The sequence below is a fragment of the Temnothorax americanus genome, unplaced genomic scaffold (assembly GCF_048541705.1).
Source record: "Temnothorax americanus isolate GAGA-0224 unplaced genomic scaffold, ASM4854170v1 Scaffold15, whole genome shotgun sequence".
Taxonomy (NCBI): Eukaryota; Metazoa; Arthropoda; class Insecta; order Hymenoptera; family Formicidae; genus Temnothorax; species Temnothorax americanus.
This window is the reverse complement of record NW_027509286.1, coordinates 3,978,010-4,000,000: the sequence shown is the minus strand read 5'-3', so window position 1 is coordinate 4,000,000 and position 21,991 is coordinate 3,978,010. Positions and strand designations below refer to the sequence as shown.

At 34.8% G+C, this 21,991-nt stretch overlaps 3 protein-coding genes and 1 long non-coding RNA gene across 6 annotated transcripts in view; 2 read left to right on the top strand and 2 right to left on the bottom strand.

Annotated features, from left to right (window-relative positions):
- Irsp53 (Insulin receptor substrate 53 kDa) overlaps nt 1-21,991 on the bottom strand; it is a 187,826-nt gene that overhangs the window by 36,052 nt on the left and 129,783 nt on the right. For 2 of the 3 annotated variants that reach the window (XM_077401912.1, XM_077401913.1), the window contains one exon: nt 2,216-2,277. In XM_077401912.1, coding sequence (XP_077258038.1) covers nt 2,216-2,277 — 62 coding nt within the window. Of the gene's footprint in view, nt 1-2,215; nt 2,279-21,991 lie in introns of all 3 variants that reach the window. The other variant, XM_077401915.1, reaches the window with a different exon arrangement.
- Nucleotides 1-21,991, top strand: part of LOC143895100 (uncharacterized) — a 62,766-nt gene that overhangs the window by 7,640 nt on the left and 33,135 nt on the right. The window lies entirely within an intron of this gene.
- LOC143895104 (uncharacterized) lies at nt 7,839-9,505 on the top strand. Its single transcript, XM_077401939.1, has 4 exons — nt 7,839-8,025; nt 8,656-8,829; nt 8,903-9,021; nt 9,132-9,505. The coding sequence occupies exons 2-4, from the start codon at nt 8,687-8,689 to the stop codon at nt 9,383-9,385; spliced, it is 516 nt and encodes a 171-aa protein (XP_077258065.1). The 5' UTR covers nt 7,839-8,025; nt 8,656-8,686; the 3' UTR covers nt 9,386-9,505.
- Nucleotides 12,580-16,272, bottom strand: LOC143895107 (uncharacterized). The gene is made up of 5 exons (XR_013256230.1): nt 16,176-16,272; nt 15,994-16,086; nt 15,023-15,804; nt 14,369-14,580; nt 12,580-14,048 (listed from the first exon to the last, which is right to left on the bottom strand). It is a non-coding gene; the product is annotated as an uncharacterized LOC143895107 (long non-coding RNA).

Below are 21,991 nucleotides of genomic sequence, written 5' to 3'. Positions count from 1 at the left end.
TCACTTGAAGCACGACTCATTTTTGATAAGGTAACGTAATTTTGTGATGTGTATCACTTGAGTTATAATTTTTTTGAAATAAAAATACTATTGCTTAGGTTTTTTCGAGATTTTTTGAGATACAAAGATTACGTCTACCACTTGTTACTTAGGTTTTTTCGAGGTATGATAATACTACCACTTTGTTTTTTTTTTCGAGGTAAAAATACTACTGCTTAGGTTTTTTCGAGATTTTTCGAGATACAAAGATTACGTCTACCACTTGTTACTTAGATTTTTTTAAGGTATAATACTACCACTGTTTTTTTTTCGAGGTAACAACATATACACTACTATGCGTGTACTTGGCGCGTTTCTTTACCTTTTTTTTAAAAAAGGTAATTTTGTACGGATATCACGCCTTTTTGTATAGTATTACGCATTTTATAAACAGTATGTACAGAGTGTTATTTCGAGGTATATTACTATACCACTTTGTTTTTTTTCGAGGTTAGCTCTTACCCCAATTTTTTTGGTACAATCACACTCCTTTAAGGGTACAAACAAAACTAGCGGTGGTACAAACGAATACAAACGATTCTGAAATAGCACCCGTTTGCGGATTTACCTTTATATTAAGTTACCTTTATACGAATTTTCGATATCCCGTATTTTCATCCCTTTGCATCTCCAAAACCGTGCCTATGCTCATCTTGAATTTTTACTTGAATTAATGTTTTAGCTAATAGTACTATACCATGAAAATAAAGTTAGAAATTCGAGGTCCCAAAATGGGCGAAATTTGCCATCATTTTTTGTATTTTTTTTCTATACACAAGAAAAAAATCCTTCTAAGGTTTCTTACTCTAGAGGTGAGTGTTTAAGAAAAAAAATAGTACAGATGGATATTTGAATTATTCAAGAAGGAGAGAGTTGAATTATTCGAAATGGTACTTTTTAGAAGAAAAAATAGTTAATAAATAAAAAATTAAAGATAAAATTACATGTAAATTTGATATATAAATATATGACATTTTTCAATAATTATTAAAAATTTATATAATACATAGAATATGTCGAAAAAATTTGTCCAATGTCCAAAATTCCATTTTTTGGCAATAACTAAATAGAGAAGCAACTATTCGTCAAAATCCTTTAAAGGAATGTTATTTTGATTAAAAATAACACTTATCATGAATAATTCACAATCAAATTGTTACTTATAGAAAAAGGCTATATCGATTGTAAATGTGGGTTTGAGATATCCACGCGAGATTTGTACTTGCTCGATATTCGACGATATATTTATCTTTCGTAATAGCTCAGGCTCTTGAGTTCCCTCTCTCACCTACTTTTTTTAGAGGAGGGGGCTAGACAGGCAGATTTACCAGTTCTTAAGTTACGAGCAGATGTTATTTTAGCTTGGACGCCATAGACGCACGTTTACAGACAGAGAAATAATATTTTGTTATTAAACAATTAGATATTTGCAATTAATTTAGCAATTGTTACTTAAATGTGGTGAGTTTAATTATTTATCATCATTTATCTGATATTTTTCCGAAATTATCAACATTCGAATAGCGACTCTCAAAAACAAGCACGCCGCACGGTTAAAAGAATCTCTTTTATTCGTCGAATAAATATATAAATAAACAAAGAGAAATGTGAATTTCCACTAGATAGGCTTGGCACTAGACGATGGCGCAAAGGACATCTTTGCGAATCCTGGCAGACACGACCGTCTGACGTAATCCCCGGAAATGGACGGTGCCAGGGTGGAAGACAGACGGAAAAAATGGGGAGGCAGACAATACGCCTGCTTTTAGCTATCCCACAGAAATGTCTCGGAATATTATTTGATCGTAATAAAAACATCCAAAAATTTCCTTAAAAAATTCAAAGAACCATATAAAGGACTGACAAATAAAAATATTATTTAAATTTTATTATATCGTTATTGATAAATTGTTAGGATTAAAATCTTAATTAAATATTATTAAAGAGATCTCTTGGAATCAGGAATATAATATCATATTAGAATAAAAATTAGTTATAATTTTATATTGTATGTAAGTACTTGAATATTGCATACTAAAAAGTTAACGCCTGCAATAAAGAAAATGTCTACGAAAATCGCCGGAGAAAAGTTCTTAAGAAAAAGAAAAACCTATCGAGTCTTTGATATAAGTTTCTCATTCTAAAAATTAGCTAAAAATCTAGCTGTTCTACTTACGATGTTCATCTCCTGATCCTGGATTTCCTTGTACACCTCGACGATTCTCATCAGGGCGAAACCTGCAACACAAAAAATGGACCTCGATCACATCCTCCGATCGTCCTGACAGGACTTCTCTCGCGGGATCGAACAACCAGAACTTTCGTCCTGAATTATTCAGACGCGGTTGGCGTCGCCGATATTTTAATCCAACGTGGGGCGCGACGGGGGACAAAAGTGGAGAACGAGGGTAAATGCGGGCAGGAGGGAGGGGTGAGTGCCACGATAGCTTAAAGCAGTAGCGCGTTACGATGTCCGTGGCCGCCCGCCCTCGAGTGACTTTCCTGCCGAAAGCTCGCGGAAGCTCACCACGGGAAAACAAATGCTTGCGCGTCGAGCTCGATCGAGAAAGTTTCCGCGGAGAGCGGAAACTTTTTCCGTAGAAATGTTTCCCACCACTATCTCCGCGCCCCACCCTCACACTCATCCCTTTTTCCCTCAGATCTCAGGTCTACTCAAAGGGATTTCACGTTCCTTTCGAATGAGCTTGCGGATTTCACGTTAGCGTGAACTTGGACGAAGCTTACAAAATAACAAAATAAGAAAAAATGAATAAATTATTGCACCGAGCACGGCGAGAGTTTTGTCATAGACTTGAGGTATTTACGTTTACGTGAAAAGGAAATTATAAAACTTTGTCTATAAGCGGCTTCAATTTACAGCAATTAAAAAGTCGCGCAATGTAAACCGCTTATCGTACTTCTCAATTAAAAATATTTTGCCCCCGGCGAAACATTTAGATACGGTTGACCGCTTGACCGGAGAGTTTTCCACTACTTCTTTAAACGGTTATTTTGCGAGTGCAAAAATTATTACAGTAGCAAATAAAGGGGAAGTACTGTGTAGTAGCTTTTTTTTCGTATGTGCTGCGCGCGAAATATTCGCTGTAAAACACGTTGAATGTAAAATAATATATCATTTTTACATTGCTTCCGTGCTCGTGTGAATAATAAAAGAGGCGAATATATTCCGCTCCTTCCGCGACCCATGGATTTTCCGTTACTTACTTACGTCCGTCGCGGAAGAAGTCCGTCGCGAGAAGATATCGGCGATCGGCGGCGGGCGCGGCGGCTCCTTGGTCACGTGCGACAAATATCGCCTAACGCACGTGACGGCGTGACGGCGGATACCGGCGAGCGCTATCTCGTATATTTTACCTCCGCCACGCGAAGCGATATATCCGCGCGTATACGCGCGATTTTTGCTCCCGTGTATGCCGCGAGTAGTTTTGTAGTTTGAGTAGTTTTATCGAGCGGCAACTCGATATCTCGAATACACCCTCTCGGCGGATGTATTAGTCATTATCCGCGGTGTTATACGCCGTTTGTTTTTGTCGCTTGGCGTATTAGTGCAAGAACGACCGTACCTTTGCATTCGAACGCACATCGGGACGCATATCGTGGACTCATGGGAACAGTTGAAAATTCCATCAGAGTCTTGCAATCAAGTAGAGAACCAAGATATATTTTGCATATTCTACGTTAATCCATTAAGTCTCAGAAGGACCCTACGCGCTTTTCTGCTTGCAATTCTTGTAACTAAAGTAGAATAAATTGAATGTAGAATAAATCAAATGTAATTATTATTTGCGTGATCTCTACAACAAAAATTCTAACTTAAAAAGATAAATTTATTCTTTTTATCTCCACTTTCAATCTTTACTTTTCCAGATTATCTTACCTTATTGCCGACTAGATTTTTGAAAGAGCAATTTTTTACTTCTAAATACTAATTGCGATCTAAAAATTTTGATTAGGAGTTACAAAAATTTAAAACAGAACAACGCACAGGAATCTCCTAGGATTTAATAAGTTAATTACATAAATAGTGAAATAATACAATTATTTTTGTATTTTTGTATATATGTTACATACTATGTTTATGTAACAAATAATTATTATATGTTCTATTACTGAGTATTTACTCAAGTATTGTTAAACATATTCCCTAAGGGTCTGAGAAGACCTTGATTTTCCAGGCATCAAATCTCCAAATTAGAGCATTTTCATATGCAAAATTAAAATAAACTTACTTATTATTTGGGAGTTTCTTAATTCTTCTTTCATTTATACAATCATGGAGGAAAAAAATACGAAATTATTTGTTTCAAGTAACAAAGTCTAGAAACTAAATAGAAGTGGAGGACTCTCTTATGAAGCAAGCATTTCACATTGTGTAAAATTTTTTTCATTCTATTCCCGAGAAATACAACAAATAAGTAGAATCTGCTAAAAAAGGTGCCAAACCTTAAATATATGACAAAACTTCGTTAAAACAAAAGAAGACTTATGTAAAATTTCGAACAAGAATTATCTGTAAGAATCTAAAAAGATTTTAAAAAGAATGGTATTTTGGCATTAAAACTAATAGTACTCGAAAATTTCACAAATGAAATTTTTAAAGAAATAATACCTACATAAGTTCTCAAAAAAAAATTTTGTTTTAAGAAAAAAACATCTTTAAATTCTAGATTCTTTTCAGAAATTCCTATATTATCAGAGCTTTATTACGTTCATAAGTCGCTAATTATAGTTCATTAAACTTAACGCGCTAAATCTCACGGCCATAACGGTCTCCGAGAGGAGTTTATTTCTGTCCCACATCTTATCCATTTCACCGATCCTCCTCCTGGAGTTTACTTAAGACCTGATGATCCCAGGGCGCATAAATTCGGAAACGGCGATGTGGCGGCATATCCGGCGAACTTTAGTATCCTCGCGAAGTAAAATACGTTCTCTTATTCTCCCTGTCTGCAGCAAACTGCGGGATCACGTGCAGCTGCAGCGACAGCTATTACCTGGTCCTTAAATGAAAGGCTAAGGATAGTAGACAACGTAGACAAAGGGTGCGCCCGTCGTGTTTCAGCCATACAGTATCGTAATCCTCCGCCCACACGGGAAACTCCGGGTGGAGAAACCCGTTTATATATATGTGCACTACGTATATACAGGGTAGCCCGGGAAAATATCGCCGCGCAGGAGCGCTTCTACTACATCCACAGAGTTCCGCGAGATACAAATGTCAGATCCTCGAGAATCCGCGAATTTTAAGTGCCATAGATTTGAGAAACTCATAGGTCTCAGATAGCGGCAAAGCCCACGGTCTTACATACAGGTCTGGAGACTACCGCTAATTCTAGTGGTGGGGGCATGGTCGCTTATCGAAGATGCATTTAGTTTCTAGCATAGCCACTATTCGTCGCTGTCATCGAAGTCCGCAGATGAACGTAACCCGAAAACTCGTATAGCTGAAGCTAGCAGCGGGCGCTAACAGCGAAACGTCTCGCGGGAGGGAGACGTTCAAATGTCATGTGGGTTCCTTGGGGTGGTACAAACGTATCGTAGGCTAATTATTATCGGCCACTGGGTTTTTTTGAGATATAATTAATTAATAAAGATTAAATATATCTATATATATTTTTTTAACAATGTTCAAACAATTTTTTCATCGATTTGATATAACAATGTTTTAATTAATTGTTATTGATTATTCGATAAATAACTTTAGAATAGCAAAAAGCGATTTTCTCCAAATTTTTAGGGAATCACGTTCTTGTAATAACAAAATAATTTAACAAACATTTGCGACAAGACGCGGTTTCCCTTAATTGTTATTAATTTTTTATTAACAATTTATTCTGTAGCGGTCTTTAAATTATTTGATTAGAATATCGCAATTTGTTAAAGACCGCTAGAGAATAAATTGTTAATAAAAAATTAATAACAAATTAAGAGAAACCGCGTCTTGTCGCAAATACTTGCTAAATTGTTTCTGTGATTCCCTAAAAATTTGGAGGATTGATTTATATTTGCTTTCGTATGTACTTGATTTTAAAAACTGAAAAAATACCTGCAAGAATTTTAAAAATAAAATAAAAGAAGATAAAATTAAAGAGTTGATTTTTATTCGTTATACTTACCTTGAATTGACAACCTGGAATACCCACAAAAATAAAAAAAAAGGATAAAAATAAACAAAAAATATTTTTATTTGTTCTTAATTTTCAGAATTTCATATGACAAATATCCCCCCCGGCCTTCGGCGTCCCTCGCCACCGCGCGAACATCGATCGCAACGACTCTAGTGGCTATTAGATGACTTAAGTTGCCTATTCACGCAGTGAAAAAATCGCCGCGATTGGAGGTCACGTGGTCATTCGCTGTTCGCTAGCGAGTAATCGCTATTCGCTGGATTTTTTCAGCTTTTGACGAATATTCGCCCTCAGCAAGATACAAATGTGTAAAGAAACATCAGTTGTTATAAAATGGAATCAACAGAGGTAATTAAAGAACAAAGATTTTATATATTTAATTTAAATACTTCGCATGTGTTCGGATTGCATAAAATTATAATCTATAAATGTTATGCAAACCTATAAAATGCAAAACACAGTCAACTGAAATAAAATATCAAGAAATAAATAGTTTTTACATGGTTTTAAATATATTTTCAGAATTTTATAATATATGCATGCGGCATATGCGAACAACAATGTCAAATAGATACCATCAACACTCATCCGTGCGTTATAGGATATGAAAATATTATTATAACCGAATCTAATTATTTTTACCCTCAGACAGGTAAGAAAATAAAGTATTAATAATTTAATATATTTTGTTATGAATATTATTCTAATTTGGTATTATTTTAATCTTGTACATTTATTTGATAAAGCTGATGGTGAGGTTATAGAAAAAAGTCAGAGTTGTGTTCCAAGTATTATGGAAAGTACAAAACAAAATATTGACACGGGTAATGATAACAGTGCTGTCACAATTGCATCAATAGAAGAAATGTTAATAGCTGCTGTGCAAGAACGTCCTCCCTTATGGAATTATAAAGATTTTTCAGCGTCCACGGAAAAAAAGGCTTGGTTGAATTTACCAAGTTTTTCTTGGTTACATATATATTGGTAACTACAACCATTGACTTGGTTGCCGTAACCATGTACACTGAGTTAGTTTGACAATTCAAATTTGGTAAGAACTATTGGTGCTTATAACCAACGCAATTGGTTGAGGTAATCAAGAAAATGTATTCTGATTGATCACCCAGAAATTAGTTCTTACAACTAATAACCGTAGCTAGTTTAACCAAGTTCTTGGTGAATTAAGACATGTGGCCATGGCCGCCATGGCTGCACTGCAGTCGAAGCCTGAACGTGCTGACGTGCGGACGTGATGTCGTTCGACCTGTCGTTGCGTTGTGTCAAAAGTCTTCGATTTTTCTCATCGGCGTCGTGTGCGGGTATCGGTCAGGCGACGCTTGCGAGCCCCGAGAGGCTCATCGACTTTTTCCGCGCGCTCGGTCACATCGGCGACTGATCGGCGACCCGGGGCGGCGCGGCACCGCGCGCGTCACGTCGCGACGCGGCGTGGCGCGGCTTCGCTCGACTTGGCTTAGGTCTGGCTACGCTCCGCTTCGGTCGACTTCATAAATATTGGACACGGATACGCGCCACGTACGTACGCCGCCGTCCCGACCGCGAAAGGATGGACGAGGCCGCGAGGGGAGAAGTAGGGGAACTCGCGGCTTGATAGCCGCGGATTGCGCGGAGGTGAATTATGAGCGTGCGACGTTTCCCAGCGCGCCGTCATCGTCACCGTCATCATCATCGTCGTGGTCACCTTCCCGCGATCGCCGGTTACTTTGCCGCAATCGAAGACTTTTGACACGAGTGCACCGACCGCGCGAATCTTCGTCGTCGTCGTCATCGTCATCGACAACACAGAACCGCAATTAACTAGAAAATTATACATTTTTATGTGAAATATTTTTTTGTAGCTCAGTTTATCCGATAAACTGAGCTACAAAAAATATCTAATATAAAAATGTATAATTTTCTAGTGCTTCGATCTATTAATAATACACCAATAAAAATAGTTAAATTAACTACGGCCGTTAGTTGCATCAGTCATGACAGTTGGTTCCATCAACCAACTAACTTGGTAAAGTCAACCAAAACAATAGGTTAGAGCTACCAAGTAACGCGTGGAGGTTACCAATTTCTTTTGAATGGTCTAACCAAGTACCATGGTCGCTCCAACTACGGCAGTCTAACCAAGTGCCGTTGGTATATGTAACCAAGATATCAGCTTATATATAATCAAGGCACTTGGTCGAGGCGACCATTTTTTTGGTTATCTCAACCAAGTCTTTTTTGCACAACGCACAAAAGCAATTAAAGACAAACTGTGGCAAGAAATTGAGGATCTTCTCAATACTAACAAAGAAAAAAGTATATTGACTAATATATTTTATCTTATTAACTATATATTAATTGCGTAATAATTACCGCATGTGGCTCTCTCACTATTTTCTATTTGATTTATTCAGGAGAGAGCCTATACTTTTTATTTATTATTTTAAAAAATTAATTGTGAATTTTGTTTTAGAGCAATACACTATCGCAGCATTAAAATCAAAATGGAAGAACTTATACGATACATATCGAACATATCTAATGAAAGAAAAAGGCAAAAGTGGACAAGCTGCAAAAAAAGCAAACCATGGCGATTTATGGAGCAAATGAGCTTTTTAAAAAATACTTTTGATCTTGGAATTAAAAAGTAAGTAAATAATAATTTGAAAATAAAAAAGCAGTTCTAACAATATATACAATCATTATATTTTGCAATGTAGCACAGTAAGTAATTTAACGCTACCTACACCTACACCAGAAGACACTTCCTTCAACGATGATCTACATTCTGAACTCGGTAACCTCTCTAATTTTTCTGAGGATAATGAATTAAATAAAGGTTTGTATATTTTGTTATAAAAATATTGAAAAATTTCAATTAATTATAAACAAATAATTAAAATAAATGCATCTATAAAATTGACTTATATAACAATAACTTTTTTTTAGGCAACAAGAAACGGAAAGCCGATGATCCAATTGAAAGAATTGCAAAAGCGTTGAATGAACCTATTCCTCCTCCTCAAATCTTACAACAACCGCTCTTACCCATGCCTGAAATAAAAGAGAAGGATGAAATTGGTAGTTTTTGTTTAACAATGGATAGAAAATTGCGAAAGTTACCTCTGAAAAAAGTAAATATGGCAATGTTTAAAATGTATGAACTTCTTTTTAAAATTGAAAATGAAGATAATTTAATGTAAGTAAACAATTGGTTTTTTTAAGTTTATCTATATATAACAACACTTATAGGAAAAACTCATACGTGTAAAATTTAGAAATATATACCTGTAGAAATATATATCTTTAGAAATATATACCTGTTCTCAAAATCTTGTAGTACATTTTATTTCCTCATAAGCAAAATATTTTTTATATAATTTACAATCAAAAAATTCAATTTTACAATTACATGACTGCTTTTTAATTTATTTACACATGTCAGTATATATTTTTATTCTAAATATTTTTTAGAATTGAACATTTCAGTATATTGTATATTTTTACAGTATGATCGCTTTTTAATCTAGTTACATGTAAGCATATTGCCAATCTACAGCTCCATCGTTGTTAAAGTAATAAAGAAATTTTTCTCGGACTTCTGCTGCTTGTCGAGTACTGGAGTTGTTTCCTGAGCGAGTTATATCTGCCATGCCACTTAAGGTCTCCATATCTGCTCTCCAACTTCCTGGTACGAAACCGTTTTCGTTCTGTCTGTCAATTAATTCTGGTGTTACATATTGAATATTTTCTTCTTCATTTTTTAAGGTCTGCCATGCGTAACCAATTGTGGAGGCATACGGTTGCTTGCACAATTTTCATTGTATTGTCAACACTTAGAATAATAGGTTTTCTAAAAATCCGCCACCTATTTGCTAGAATACCAAAGCTATTTTCAATTGTTCTTCTAGCCCTTGATAATCGATAATTGAATACGCGTTTTTCGTATTCAGTATTTTGTTTGCCCGGGTACGGTCTTAATAAATACGTTTTTAGTGGGAAAACTTCATCTCCCACTAAACAATATGGCAGATTGTCTCCATTTTCAGAAATTGGTGCAGGCTTTGGTAGCTTCATTTCATTATTTTCAAATTTCTGACCAAATACGCTTTCCTTAAAGATTCCTCCATCGCTCCTTCGCCCATAAGCTCCAATATCAACAAATTGAAAAATATAATTGGCATCACATATAGCCAAAAGAACCACACTATGACTAATTCCTTTATAATTGTAGTAAGACGATCCTGCTTTGGCTGGACACTTAAAAGGAATAAAATACTTTTAAAATTTGGAAAAATTTATATGTATAAATATTATTCTATATCGTGAATAAATAATTTATCTTACTTGAATAATTATATGTTTACCGTCGATGGCACCTATACAGTGTGGAAAGTTCCATTTATCCGCGAAATTATTTGCTACTGTTAGCCATTTGTCTTCACTCAAATCTGCAGGTAATACTATAGATGATAAATTGTTCCATAAAGCTTGACATGTTTCTGAGATAATGTTTGCAGCAGTAGTCAGACCAACTAAATACTGGTAATATATCGAAGAAATAGAATCGCCAGAAGCAAGATACCTAAACCAGGTTTATATTTTAAAATGCACAATACTTTACAATAAAAAATTATTAAATGATAAGAATTTGCAAATAAATTTGCATTTGTAAGCATGCTTACCTTAATGTCATTAATAAACGCTCAGCAACATCTATAGGTTCCCTAATGTGATGTTGCTTAAATATATCTGCTCCAATTTAAAGTGTCAAATTTTCAAATTGAGTTGCAGACATTCGTATGTAATTATGAAACCTCAAATCTTCTAGAATAAGTTTAAGTAGCACAGCATGAAAGAATCCATGTACTTTTCTTTCTTGAAAAATAGGTGCTACCCAATGTTTCTTTTTAGTATATCTTCTTCTCTTCATATGTAAAAGTAAAGCTGTAACTGCAGCAATTTTCCTTTTTCGTACATTCATTTGATAGTAATGATTTACTTGCACATAATTAAATAACCACTGCATTTGTTGGTTATACCAAGTAATCCAGTTTATAACTGAGTCGTCCTCCATTAAAAAGGATTTTAAAAAATTTTGTTATTAATTAATGATTTAATTTACAATATATCTAAAAGCACTTCAAAGCCCAAAACCATGAAATATTTTAGCATATTCTATTACTGTTGACAAGCAACTACACAGATGCAACGCTCACAAACAACTCGCGGCGAATTATTCGCTACTTCACAACGAATTATTCGCTATTTGCTAAAAATCATTCGCAGCGAAAAATTCGCTGCATGAAAAGGCACCTTTAAACACAACTTCACTAAGCGATCTACCCCCACCATTGAAGTTTCCAGACCTGTATGTAACTTATGTAAGACCGTGGGCAAGCCCTTCTCCCCCGGATAACGGCGATTCTCGACGGTATGATTCTTCAAAGACTCCCGGATTTGGTATGCGCGCATCCCTGAACTCGCGCTTTCTGGACGTCGCGAATCCTTGAACGTATGTAACCTGACGATTGTCAAGATTCTTGAAAGAGAAGGATGATTCTCTCAACGCTAGTAAAAATTTCACTAATAAGAATTTTTTTTAGAATTGTTTCAACGTCTTCAACGTGTGTTTCTTCGCAACACAAAGTGGCGTTGTCCGAGCTCCCTTGCGAAATGTCTCGTATTATAGCTGTGATCCACCCATGCAAAGTATCCCCACGAAAGCTGTTCGAAGCTTTTCCGCATGACTTCCCTCATCGACCACCTCCCCCTCTTCCCCCGGGCGGATTTTCCGCGGTCGCTATGGATCCGTTGTTCCTGCTTACGGTAAGCGTTAAACCCCCGTGCGACGAACATTAGCTCTATCCCGACGAAGCCGCACGCTTACGGCGGACCTAAAGCCCCGCAAGCGTCGTTATGCCCCGTTACACATCTCCCCTTCCTGCTGCGACACGCGGATATGCCAAGAGAATACGTAGGGGAGATACCAAACCACCAATTACCGAAAAACAGGTAAATAAAGTTCGTCCGGAGTTGCCGCAAGTCAAAGAACTTGCCGTCCTTTCTCGAAGTTAAGTTTATCATCTCAACTCGCGAAAAATAAGGACATCGTGTAGATTTATGCGATACTTATTCAACGTTTGACGCACGGTGCACGTCGTTATCGCTGACGGGCGTCTAATATCGCGGCAAACTAGGACTCCGCTGAAGCAAAGAATCGGTAATCCGGTCATGTTCCAAAACTCACTCTAGTTAACTAAAATGTTATAGTGTACGTGACGTAAACTATAGATTTTAGTTACCCAGAGTGAGTTTTGGAACATGACTCAGGAGGATAAAGTAAGATAATATAGAGGTATGTCTCATAGGGTAACCCAAGAATAACATCCCGGCGAGTCTCGTCGTCGTCGTGTAACGCGATCGCATTAAGCGAACCATTTTGCAACCGTTCGACGCGAAACTACCTGCGACGTGTCGTAGGTGTTCTCTTCGTCGAGGCCCTTCTTCGCCGCCCTTCAATCTCAACGTTAATGCATCCAGCCGGCTATGATAGGGCGACAGAGACAAAGAGACAGGGCGGCGTGACGCGCGTCGGCGCGCTCCTCCCGCGTGCGGGGTTTCTCTCTTGTTACACAATGGGAAGCCTCGCATTACAAGTGTAAACGGGAACCGACGCCTGAAATACTACGAAGCTGCGAACCCTCCGGCCTACCCTCTCGCGCGCCGAGTGTGAAAGTATACACGCGAATGTGCGAAAGCCCGACACCGTAGACGTTCGCTCGTTCAGCGAACGGTCTTGAATATTCACACGGAAGAGAAATTTCGCAGAGACATCGCGACGTAAATTGCGCGAAGTTAGAGCTCGACACTATATAATGCTTCGTTACATTCAAAATTAAATCCAGTTGTTAGTCACCTCGGTTACGTTTGTACAGTGACTATTGATCGTATACAATATGACGCCAATTGCAATGCCACCCTGCAATACTTACTTCCATGGATTCAGCAGCGATCGTGAAACATTTTAAAACATCGAGGATATCAACGACACAAAATAACCTGTATTTTCAAATTTTCCAAGAATTTATTCGCGTTTTTTTACATTCATGGCTTTCTAAATTCTCGGATCGTTAGAGTCAGGACTTATTACTCTCTAAATCTCATAGAGTGATTTCGCCACTATATAATATATTAGATTAGAGTGATTGCGATAATCACTCCAAAAGAGGGGTTGTCACTCTAATTTGAGTATGCGGACGTTTACAAGGTAGGAGTAAATTTTTCACTCAAATTTTTAGAGCAGTTACTCTACTGGAGTGATACGATCTCGCTCTAAAGTTATATATAGTGAATGACGATTCACTAAAGCTCGATTGATAAATGACTCTAACAGAATAAAAATTTTTACTCAAAATTGAGTAGAAATGTGCTCAAGGGTATAAAAAAAAGGGAAGATACCCATGAGCACACATGGGACATCTACCTATAGGGATATCCACTTGAGTATCTCCTCATGGATATCTCCTCATAGGTATCTCCTCATAGGTATCTGCTCATGGGTATCTCCTTATGGATATGTTTTCACAATACATATAAAAACTCATAGTACATATAAAAAATTAATTTTATTTTGAAAAGAAGTTCTTATATTGTATTTATATTGAAAATGCATTTATATGCATTCTTATTCATTTTCGCTATCCGTGTCGTTTACTTGCTTCTTTGTGGATGATTTTAGAGTATTCCTGATAGTTTTTATTTTTGACGTGAGATGTTTATTGATGGAACCTAGTCGCTGATTTAGTTCAGTTTCGGAGACTTTTCCATCCATCCGTTCGAATCTGATTCGTGCTTTCATGAGATCTGAAATATATATGTTTATTTATAGTCCTTTACAGTGTAATGGGAAAAAGGGGATTAGAAAAATGACACAGGTTTGTATTGATAATAATTAAATTAACTATCAATTATATACATATACTACGTTTACGCGAGCGTTACTTCTGTAGTAACTTACGATATATCACTCGTTTACGCGGAGTTAATTATCGTAATTTACTACAAAATCCCGTTTTCGCGAAGGAATTATCATAAGTTACTACAGAAGTAACGCTCGCGTAAACGTAAGTAATATACGCTTTCCATAATTGTGTGTTTTGCTATTAACAGATTGTTATATTTACTTCTTATGTACGTTTTTTTTTAAAGGAGAGCACGCAGGCCGTGCTTTGCTGTCATCTTTATTTGGACACGGCTTGCCCGATGCACTTCTATTAAAAAGCTCTTGTCTGTTCCATAGTAAATCCGCCAATTTCTTAACAAATTTTCCATCGCCTTTTGGTCCAACATCAATTTTGTTAATTTTATCAAACTGTGCCTGTGATACAGTAGCCATCTGATCCAAAGAAGGGCACAACTGTTAATATTAATCTCTAAAATATAAAAATGTGTAGATCCAAGCAAAATTAAATTTTCTTCAAATTATATATCATTATGCTATCATATATAGTAATAACTGAATTTAAAAAGTGCAATAAAAAGGAACAATTATATTGTATACAGCATCAGAAAAATAAAAGCATAAAAAATAAATTTCAAAATACTGTTTAAATTAATGAAATATTACTTTATTTTTCTCAAACTTGTTATTTAAGAAAATCTTTTTGAATTAAAACCTTTAATCATATAGGCGATAAAAATATACAAAATGCAAATTATAAAATAAAAATCGATTAGTTTTATTAAATTAATTTGTGAACAGCTTAATAAATTAAAGCTATTGAGATGCAACATTCTTTCATACTAATTTTAAATAAACTTGTATAAACAAACCTAACCTCTAACTACCGGCCAAATATGACATGTGAGCAATAAAGCAGCCAGCGCGCGCAATAACATCGTGCACGCCGCGCGATATCCAATGAGCGTGCAGCGATGAATAGAAAAGCTGTACGTTTTGCCGAAGCCCATAGAGGCAACTAAAATCTCACTAAAATTCCTCATGTGGATGCATGTCATTGGTTAATCAATTTCCTCTGTAACTCAGTCGATAGCCAATAAGAGAACATATAAATGTAATATATATCGTTTTTTCGCTTTTTTATTAACTCAACGATTAATGATAATTATACGCTATAAACCCTGCTTGATCAATAAGAAACTTATATACGGAAGCACATATCAAAGTATGTTGTAGTTATCGAGAACTAAGGTAACAAAGATTCGGCCTCCGTGAAACGCATACTCCCTTGTCTTCGCCAACCGAAGGTTGGCAGCAGTCGGGAGAAAAATCAGCAGTTATAGAAAATTGGAAATCCTATAAACAAAAGAAATTATATTTCTGAAAAACAGTTGTTAACATAGTCCAATCCACCAAAACTTATTAGAATGAACATCACGACCCGATTTATGAGAAGTTTTTCTAACAGAGAGAGTACATAGCTTCCCTAATACATACAATTAATTTATTGTAACCGAAAATACATTCCCAACAATTATCTGAAAAAAGTAGATGAGGTTCTAACAACACTCACATTCCTAGCATGTTGAATTTCACAAGCAGGTCCATGAATATCGCTGTTTTTCTTTAGATATATGACAAATCAACAATCAATTTAGTCTGAAATTATAAACATGCACGCAAACATGCATACAACCTTAAAGTTTAAAAAGTATTAATAAAAGAACACAAGTCCCATAAATTCATAAAAAAATGCACTATGCATTATCCAAATTTTTAAAGAACTTAATATTTCAGAACCAAGAATATTGAATATTATAGTAAACTTAAATTATATTTCTCACAGACCTGTTTATCAGTAGCTGTAGATTCCTGTTTATGATTTATTTCTATAGCATTTATGATCCTTTTTGTCTTTGAGTGTAATATATTTAGCAAAATCTGAAAAAAAAAACAACTTATTTTATTAGAAGAACTGATTTTTCCAAAAACCTTTGTACAATTTATTTTATAGACTATCTAGAACTTACTGTGAATTATCCATGAGAGCCAACTCAGTTATTTTCTTCAAGCGAGGTTATACCTTCAATATGTAAAACCTTGATTTCACGAGCGTTATTATCTTTATACTAAAGAAAAAAATCAATATTTTAGACAAAAGTGTTTATCATAAACGTTTAAAATTATAAAAATTAATTATTTAATTAGAAACCAACCGCTGGTATCTCTGTGTCCATGAAATCATCTGAACCTTCATGTTTTAACTTCATCTATTATACATACAAAAAGAAATTAAGGCTCCTGGGTAGTCACCGCGGCCATATTGGATTCTTACTATCAAGGCGAGGAAAACACCCAATTTTGTTGTGCATGCCATTTTCAAATAAAAAGACATTTCAATAAAACATCACTATAGATCGTTTCAGAACACTTCCAAAATTGGCCGAAAACTACCCTTTTCCCTCGACAATAAACAAACAGCCATAAAACGAAGCCTAAACATACGGGAAAAACAGCCGTTTAACGACTATCGAAAGAAGGTGAAAACGTTTCTTCCGCATGCAAATCTTACTTTTCGGCCAATTTTACGAGTTTCACGAATACGTTAAACGTTAGAGCACAAGCACAGAGCAAATAATAAAGAAATAGCACGTACAACAAAATAGGTTGTCAACATGTCACAAGACAGAATTCTCCATTGGAGAGAGTGAGAGGAGAGAGTGGCGTCGCCACCGTCAACGCAGAGTTCTCGGCTCAGGGACCAGGAGCCTTAAGGAGGTTCTACAGGTACTCTCTAGTCAGTCGAAAGATAAAGAGAAAATCTTCAAATTCATCAATTCTAAGTATTCATAAAATATTTTCATGAATTTTGATGATGTTAGAGCTTATATCATACCCATTTTAGTCGAAACGAGGAATAATTAAAAATATCGTATAAGTGCTCCTTTGACTCCGGCTTCTTATACATGCGAGAAAATATGGTAACGTCACGAACTTGAGTTTCGCTGTTCTGCTCATATGAGCGTGGTCCTTTCTAGTCAGTGACTGCGTTTACTTTTATAAATTTACAATGACTTCTCCAAGCCCGACCAATTCATGGAGAAATATAAGGATAGAGTCTTGCGTGGTGTCAAAAGAGGAAAATTCGCTAAAAAGAAAGTTGTTTTTCGAATGGAAAATGCCCAAAAATTATTGACAGATAAAAGGTTATGTGAGGTGCAGTCGCTGCGACGTTGTTAAATCTCCCTTGTTATTCGAAACACGCTACGTAAACTGTGATATGGCCTGTTTCAATAGCCAATATCACAAAATTTTACACGATAACCCTTGTTTTTCTCAATATTTCTGAAAAGCTTAGATTAAGATCTATAAGAGCTCCGTTTTTTAAATCTTTGGTAAGCCGCCTTCATATAATTAATATCTCGTTTCTCGTCTCCGAGAACCCTTTTGCCATAAGAGCTCATGTTAAAACTGTGATTTCAAAATTCATTTTTGCAAATTTTTACACGATAACCGATGCTAAAATTTTTTGAGCATTTTTCTTGCATCTCACTTTATACGTCCATGAAGTTTTTTTTCCAATTTTTAGATACATCTATTATCTGTAGAACCCCCTTAAATTATAAAAACTTTGACAAAGCCATAATTAACGTAACGTTTTAACATTTTACCTCAGAGCATTGTACACCACTTAAATCATGATTGAAAGGAATAGACAAACAAAATTTGATATAATGCTTATGATATGGAGCTTTTCTTTCCGACACAACCTGACTGCTATTGCAACCGAGGATCTGTGCAAGTTTGTGAACTCTTTGGTTGAAAATGAGTACATTCCAACCACTAAGTATATGTTTAGAAAAATTTTTGGATTTATTAATTATTTATTTCACTTTTATTGTCCTAACTGTCAGTGTTATCTTAAAGAAGTGTTGAAAAGTGAAAAAACAAGTACTCTCAAATTACATTGTCCTGTATGTAACCGAAAAGGAAGCACAAAAAACATGAATGATGGCTATTTTTTTGTTACTTTACCTATAAAAGATCAAATTTCCTTTTTTTTGGAAAACACAGAAAATATTTTAGAGTTGATCCAATATCGTTGGAACCGCAACAAGCCAGATGAATCTGCTATTTGTGATATTTTTGATGGATTACTTTACAAAGAACTTGTTGAAAATGGGACGCTTTTAAACCAGTATAGTTTAAGTTTAACAATGTCCACGGATGGGGCCCGTCTGTTTTCTGGATGTAAAAACACATTATGGCCAATACATTTTTGATTAAATAAATTTCCTCCTTCATGCAGATTTGATCAAGCTAATTCAATGTTAAGTAGTATTTGGTTTGGCAAGAATGAACCAAATATGTCAACTTTTTTGTCTCCATTTGTGAAGGAAGTCAATGAACTAAACAGTATTGGATTACACTGGAAAGCTCCAACAGGACAACTTATTCATAGTAAAATTGTCTTACTAGCAAATGTCATGGATTCAAAAGCTAAATCTATTGTTCAAAACATTAAGCAATTTACCGGTTACTATGGGTGTGGTTATTGTTACCATCCTGGTGTTATGATAAACGATATTAATAATCAGGCAAAGTACATTATGAATGATGATGTTTATTTGCCAAACGATCTTGGGACGTCCTATACTGTTAATGGTTTTATTGACCCCAAAACCAAAGAACCGAAGATTTTCCATGTCACAGACAGAAGTAATGAAACAACAAGGCACGAAATGGAACATGTTGAAAATCTTAAAAAGAGAAAAGAATAGCTGTAGATGATGATGTCAAGGGTGTCAAAGGAAAAAATTCATTTTGGATTCTTAGAAAGTTTGATATGGTGTTTGGTTGTGTGATTGACTATATGCATGGTGTATTAATCGGAAATATAAAGACTGTTACATCACTTTGGTTTGATTCTCCTATTGGTGTTGATTTTTCCATTAAAGATCAGGAAAGTAACGTAAATGACAGACTTTTAAAAATTTGTTCTTCTTTATCTATATCCAGACGGCCTCAAAGTATATCTGATCGAGTGCATTGGAAAGCCAATGAGTGGCGTTTTTGGCTACTATTTTATAGTTTACCATGTCTAATTGGAATACTCTCTGCGCGTTATTTGAAGCATCATTGTATCTTAGTTTCTAGCTGCCTCACATATATTCCTAAGTGACAACATTACATTATCTGACTTAGAAAAGACAACTTGGTTTTTAATTGAGTATGTCGTCGAGTTTTTACATTTATATGGATCTTCAAAAATGTTTCTTAACACACATTTACTTTTGCACATGGGTAAAATGGTTAAGATGCTTGGGCCATGGTGGTGTTATTCTGCTTTTTCTTTTGAATCTGCAAATGGTAGTTTGATGAAACTTGTGAAAGGAGTAAAAAGTACCGCGAGTCAAAAATTGCAGAAAAATATTTAATGTGTAGACTTTTACCGAATGTTATACAGCTATATAATGTAAGTGATAATGCCCTAGCTTATAGCACAGATTTACTTTGTTATCGCATTGTTAAGAGTGTGCGCAAGGTAAATTCCATTACTATCTTAGGAGCTCATAAATTTTTTATACTAACGGAAGAAGAAAGGCTTGCTTTCATTGAAGCTGGCTTTGAACCAACAAACTGTACCTATGAAAGAATGATAAGAATATATAATGTTAAGTATCATGCTAAATGCTACACCAGACAAGAAGAGAAATCAAATGACTCCATCGTACGATTGTCATGTGGAGGATACGCAGTGATTGAACGAATATTGCTCTTGAGTAACAGAGAAACACCGCAACAGCATTGTGTGTATACTCTTATCCGTGCTTTAATTATTGAATATAATACATCTATAACTCATCAATGCGGTGCAAAAGCTTTGCACATAAAAGTTTGTTCATTACTTTTGTACGGTATACCCTGCGAAAAACGATTGTATTAAAACCGTATTAAAAGCTTATATGAATTTAATAAGAATCTTATTAGAATCGAATATGCAAATCAATTATAATTTAAATATGTCATATTTAAATCAAATTAAAGTACCCCAATCTTATTTAATCTATATATGGATTACACTGGACCTTGCTTTGTTAAAATAAAATCAGCCGCACAGACCTAAAGAAATGCAGAGTTAATACGGTTTTAATTTGTCAAATGTGGATTAAATATGGTAATAAATTCAAAATTCATTTGTCAAATATCATATAAGTCAAATATAATTATATAAGTCAAATTTAAGTAATATATTAATGTTATTTGGATCTGAATCGTAAATTTTTTTCGCCAGTATATAGAATAACAATTAAAGTAATTTAAATCGACCTGACTGGCAATATATATAACGTCTTTCCAATATGAACATCGAAAAACTGTGAGCCAACTTGGTTTGTCGGATTCACACAGCACTTTTTTAGATCAATATTGAGACATCATTAATTTTGACCATGGTTTTGGTCAGTTGATGTAATTTCTAAATTAAATAGTTTTTAAATTTTGTTGCGAAAAATATTACCCCAGCCAGGGTTTGAACCTGGAACTTCCCGTATACCGTGCGGGTGTCGACTGTATATAATTCGACCACTGGGGCTGTATGTCGAATTGGCACGTCACCCGCACGGTATACGGGTGGTTCCAGGTTCAAACCCTGGCTGGGGTAATATTTTTCGCAATAAAATTTAAAAACTATTTAATTTAGAAATTACATCAACTGACCAAAACCATGGTCAAAATTAATGATGTCTCAATATTGATCTGAAAAACAAGAACTTATAAAAAAAATTTAAAAACAATAACTTATACAAAAATTTAACCAAAAACAGGTTTAATTATTTGGTAATAAAAATGTATATATATATAATACACATATAATAATTAGTATAAAATACAAAATTAAAAACTTCTAAAAAAATTTAAAATAATATTAATTATAAAATATTTATATATTATATATTTATATATTATATATATTTATATAATAATTACCATATTATTAATACAATTGACACACTATTAGGAAATATTATCTAATAACAAATATGATTGAAAATATATACAAATACTTGATTACTTACTACAATTTATTTTTTTTATTATTATATTAGGCATTACAGATATAATTATTAATTGCATATTTTAAAAGAGCAGTCGGGAGACGCCACGCCAAATTTTATACTTAATATTTCAACATATATTTTTGCTTTTCTTTTTTTGTACGCAGTTAAACAATTTAAATACAGAATTTTCTTTGACATCTAAAACGTGATTGAGAAACACATGTCATTGGTTAATCAATTTCCTCTGTAACTCAGTCGATAGCCAATAAGAGAACATATAAATGTAATATATCGTTTTTTCGCTTTTTTATTAACACAACGATTAATAATAATTATACGCTATAAACCCTGCTTGATCAATAAGAAACTTATATACGGAAGCACAAATCAAAGTATGTTGTAGTTATCGAGAACTAAGGTAACAAAGATTCGGCCTCCGTGAAACGCATACTCCCTTGTCTTCGCCAACCGAAGGTTGGCAGCAGTCGGGAGAAAAAGTGCTGTGTGAATCCGACAAACCAAGTTGGCTCACAGTTTTTCGATGTTCATATTGGAAAGACGTTATATATATTGCCAGTCAGGTCGATTTAAATTACTTTAATTGTTATTTGGATCTTATTAAAATTTTATATAATTTGTTTTAAATTTAAATTTATATTAATTTAAATTTAAACAAGATTATATAAAATTCTAATAAGATCCAAATAATATTTGTATATGACTGTAACTCAATCTTATTTGGTCTTAATGGTTGTAGGGGAATATAATATTTTTTAAGCGTACCA

Excerpts from the sequence above, each read along its gene's own strand:
- LOC143895104 (XM_077401939.1), top strand. The coding sequence starts at position 8,687 with ATGGAAGAACTTATACGATACATATCGAACATATCTAATGAAAGAAAA. Across the intron at positions 8,830-8,902 it reads TTTGATCTTGGAATTAAAAA|CACAGTAAGTAATTTAACGC; the intron begins GTAAGTAAATAA and ends TTTGCAATGTAG. Across the intron at positions 9,022-9,131 it reads GGATAATGAATTAAATAAAG|GCAACAAGAAACGGAAAGCC; the intron begins GTTTGTATATTT and ends ACTTTTTTTTAG.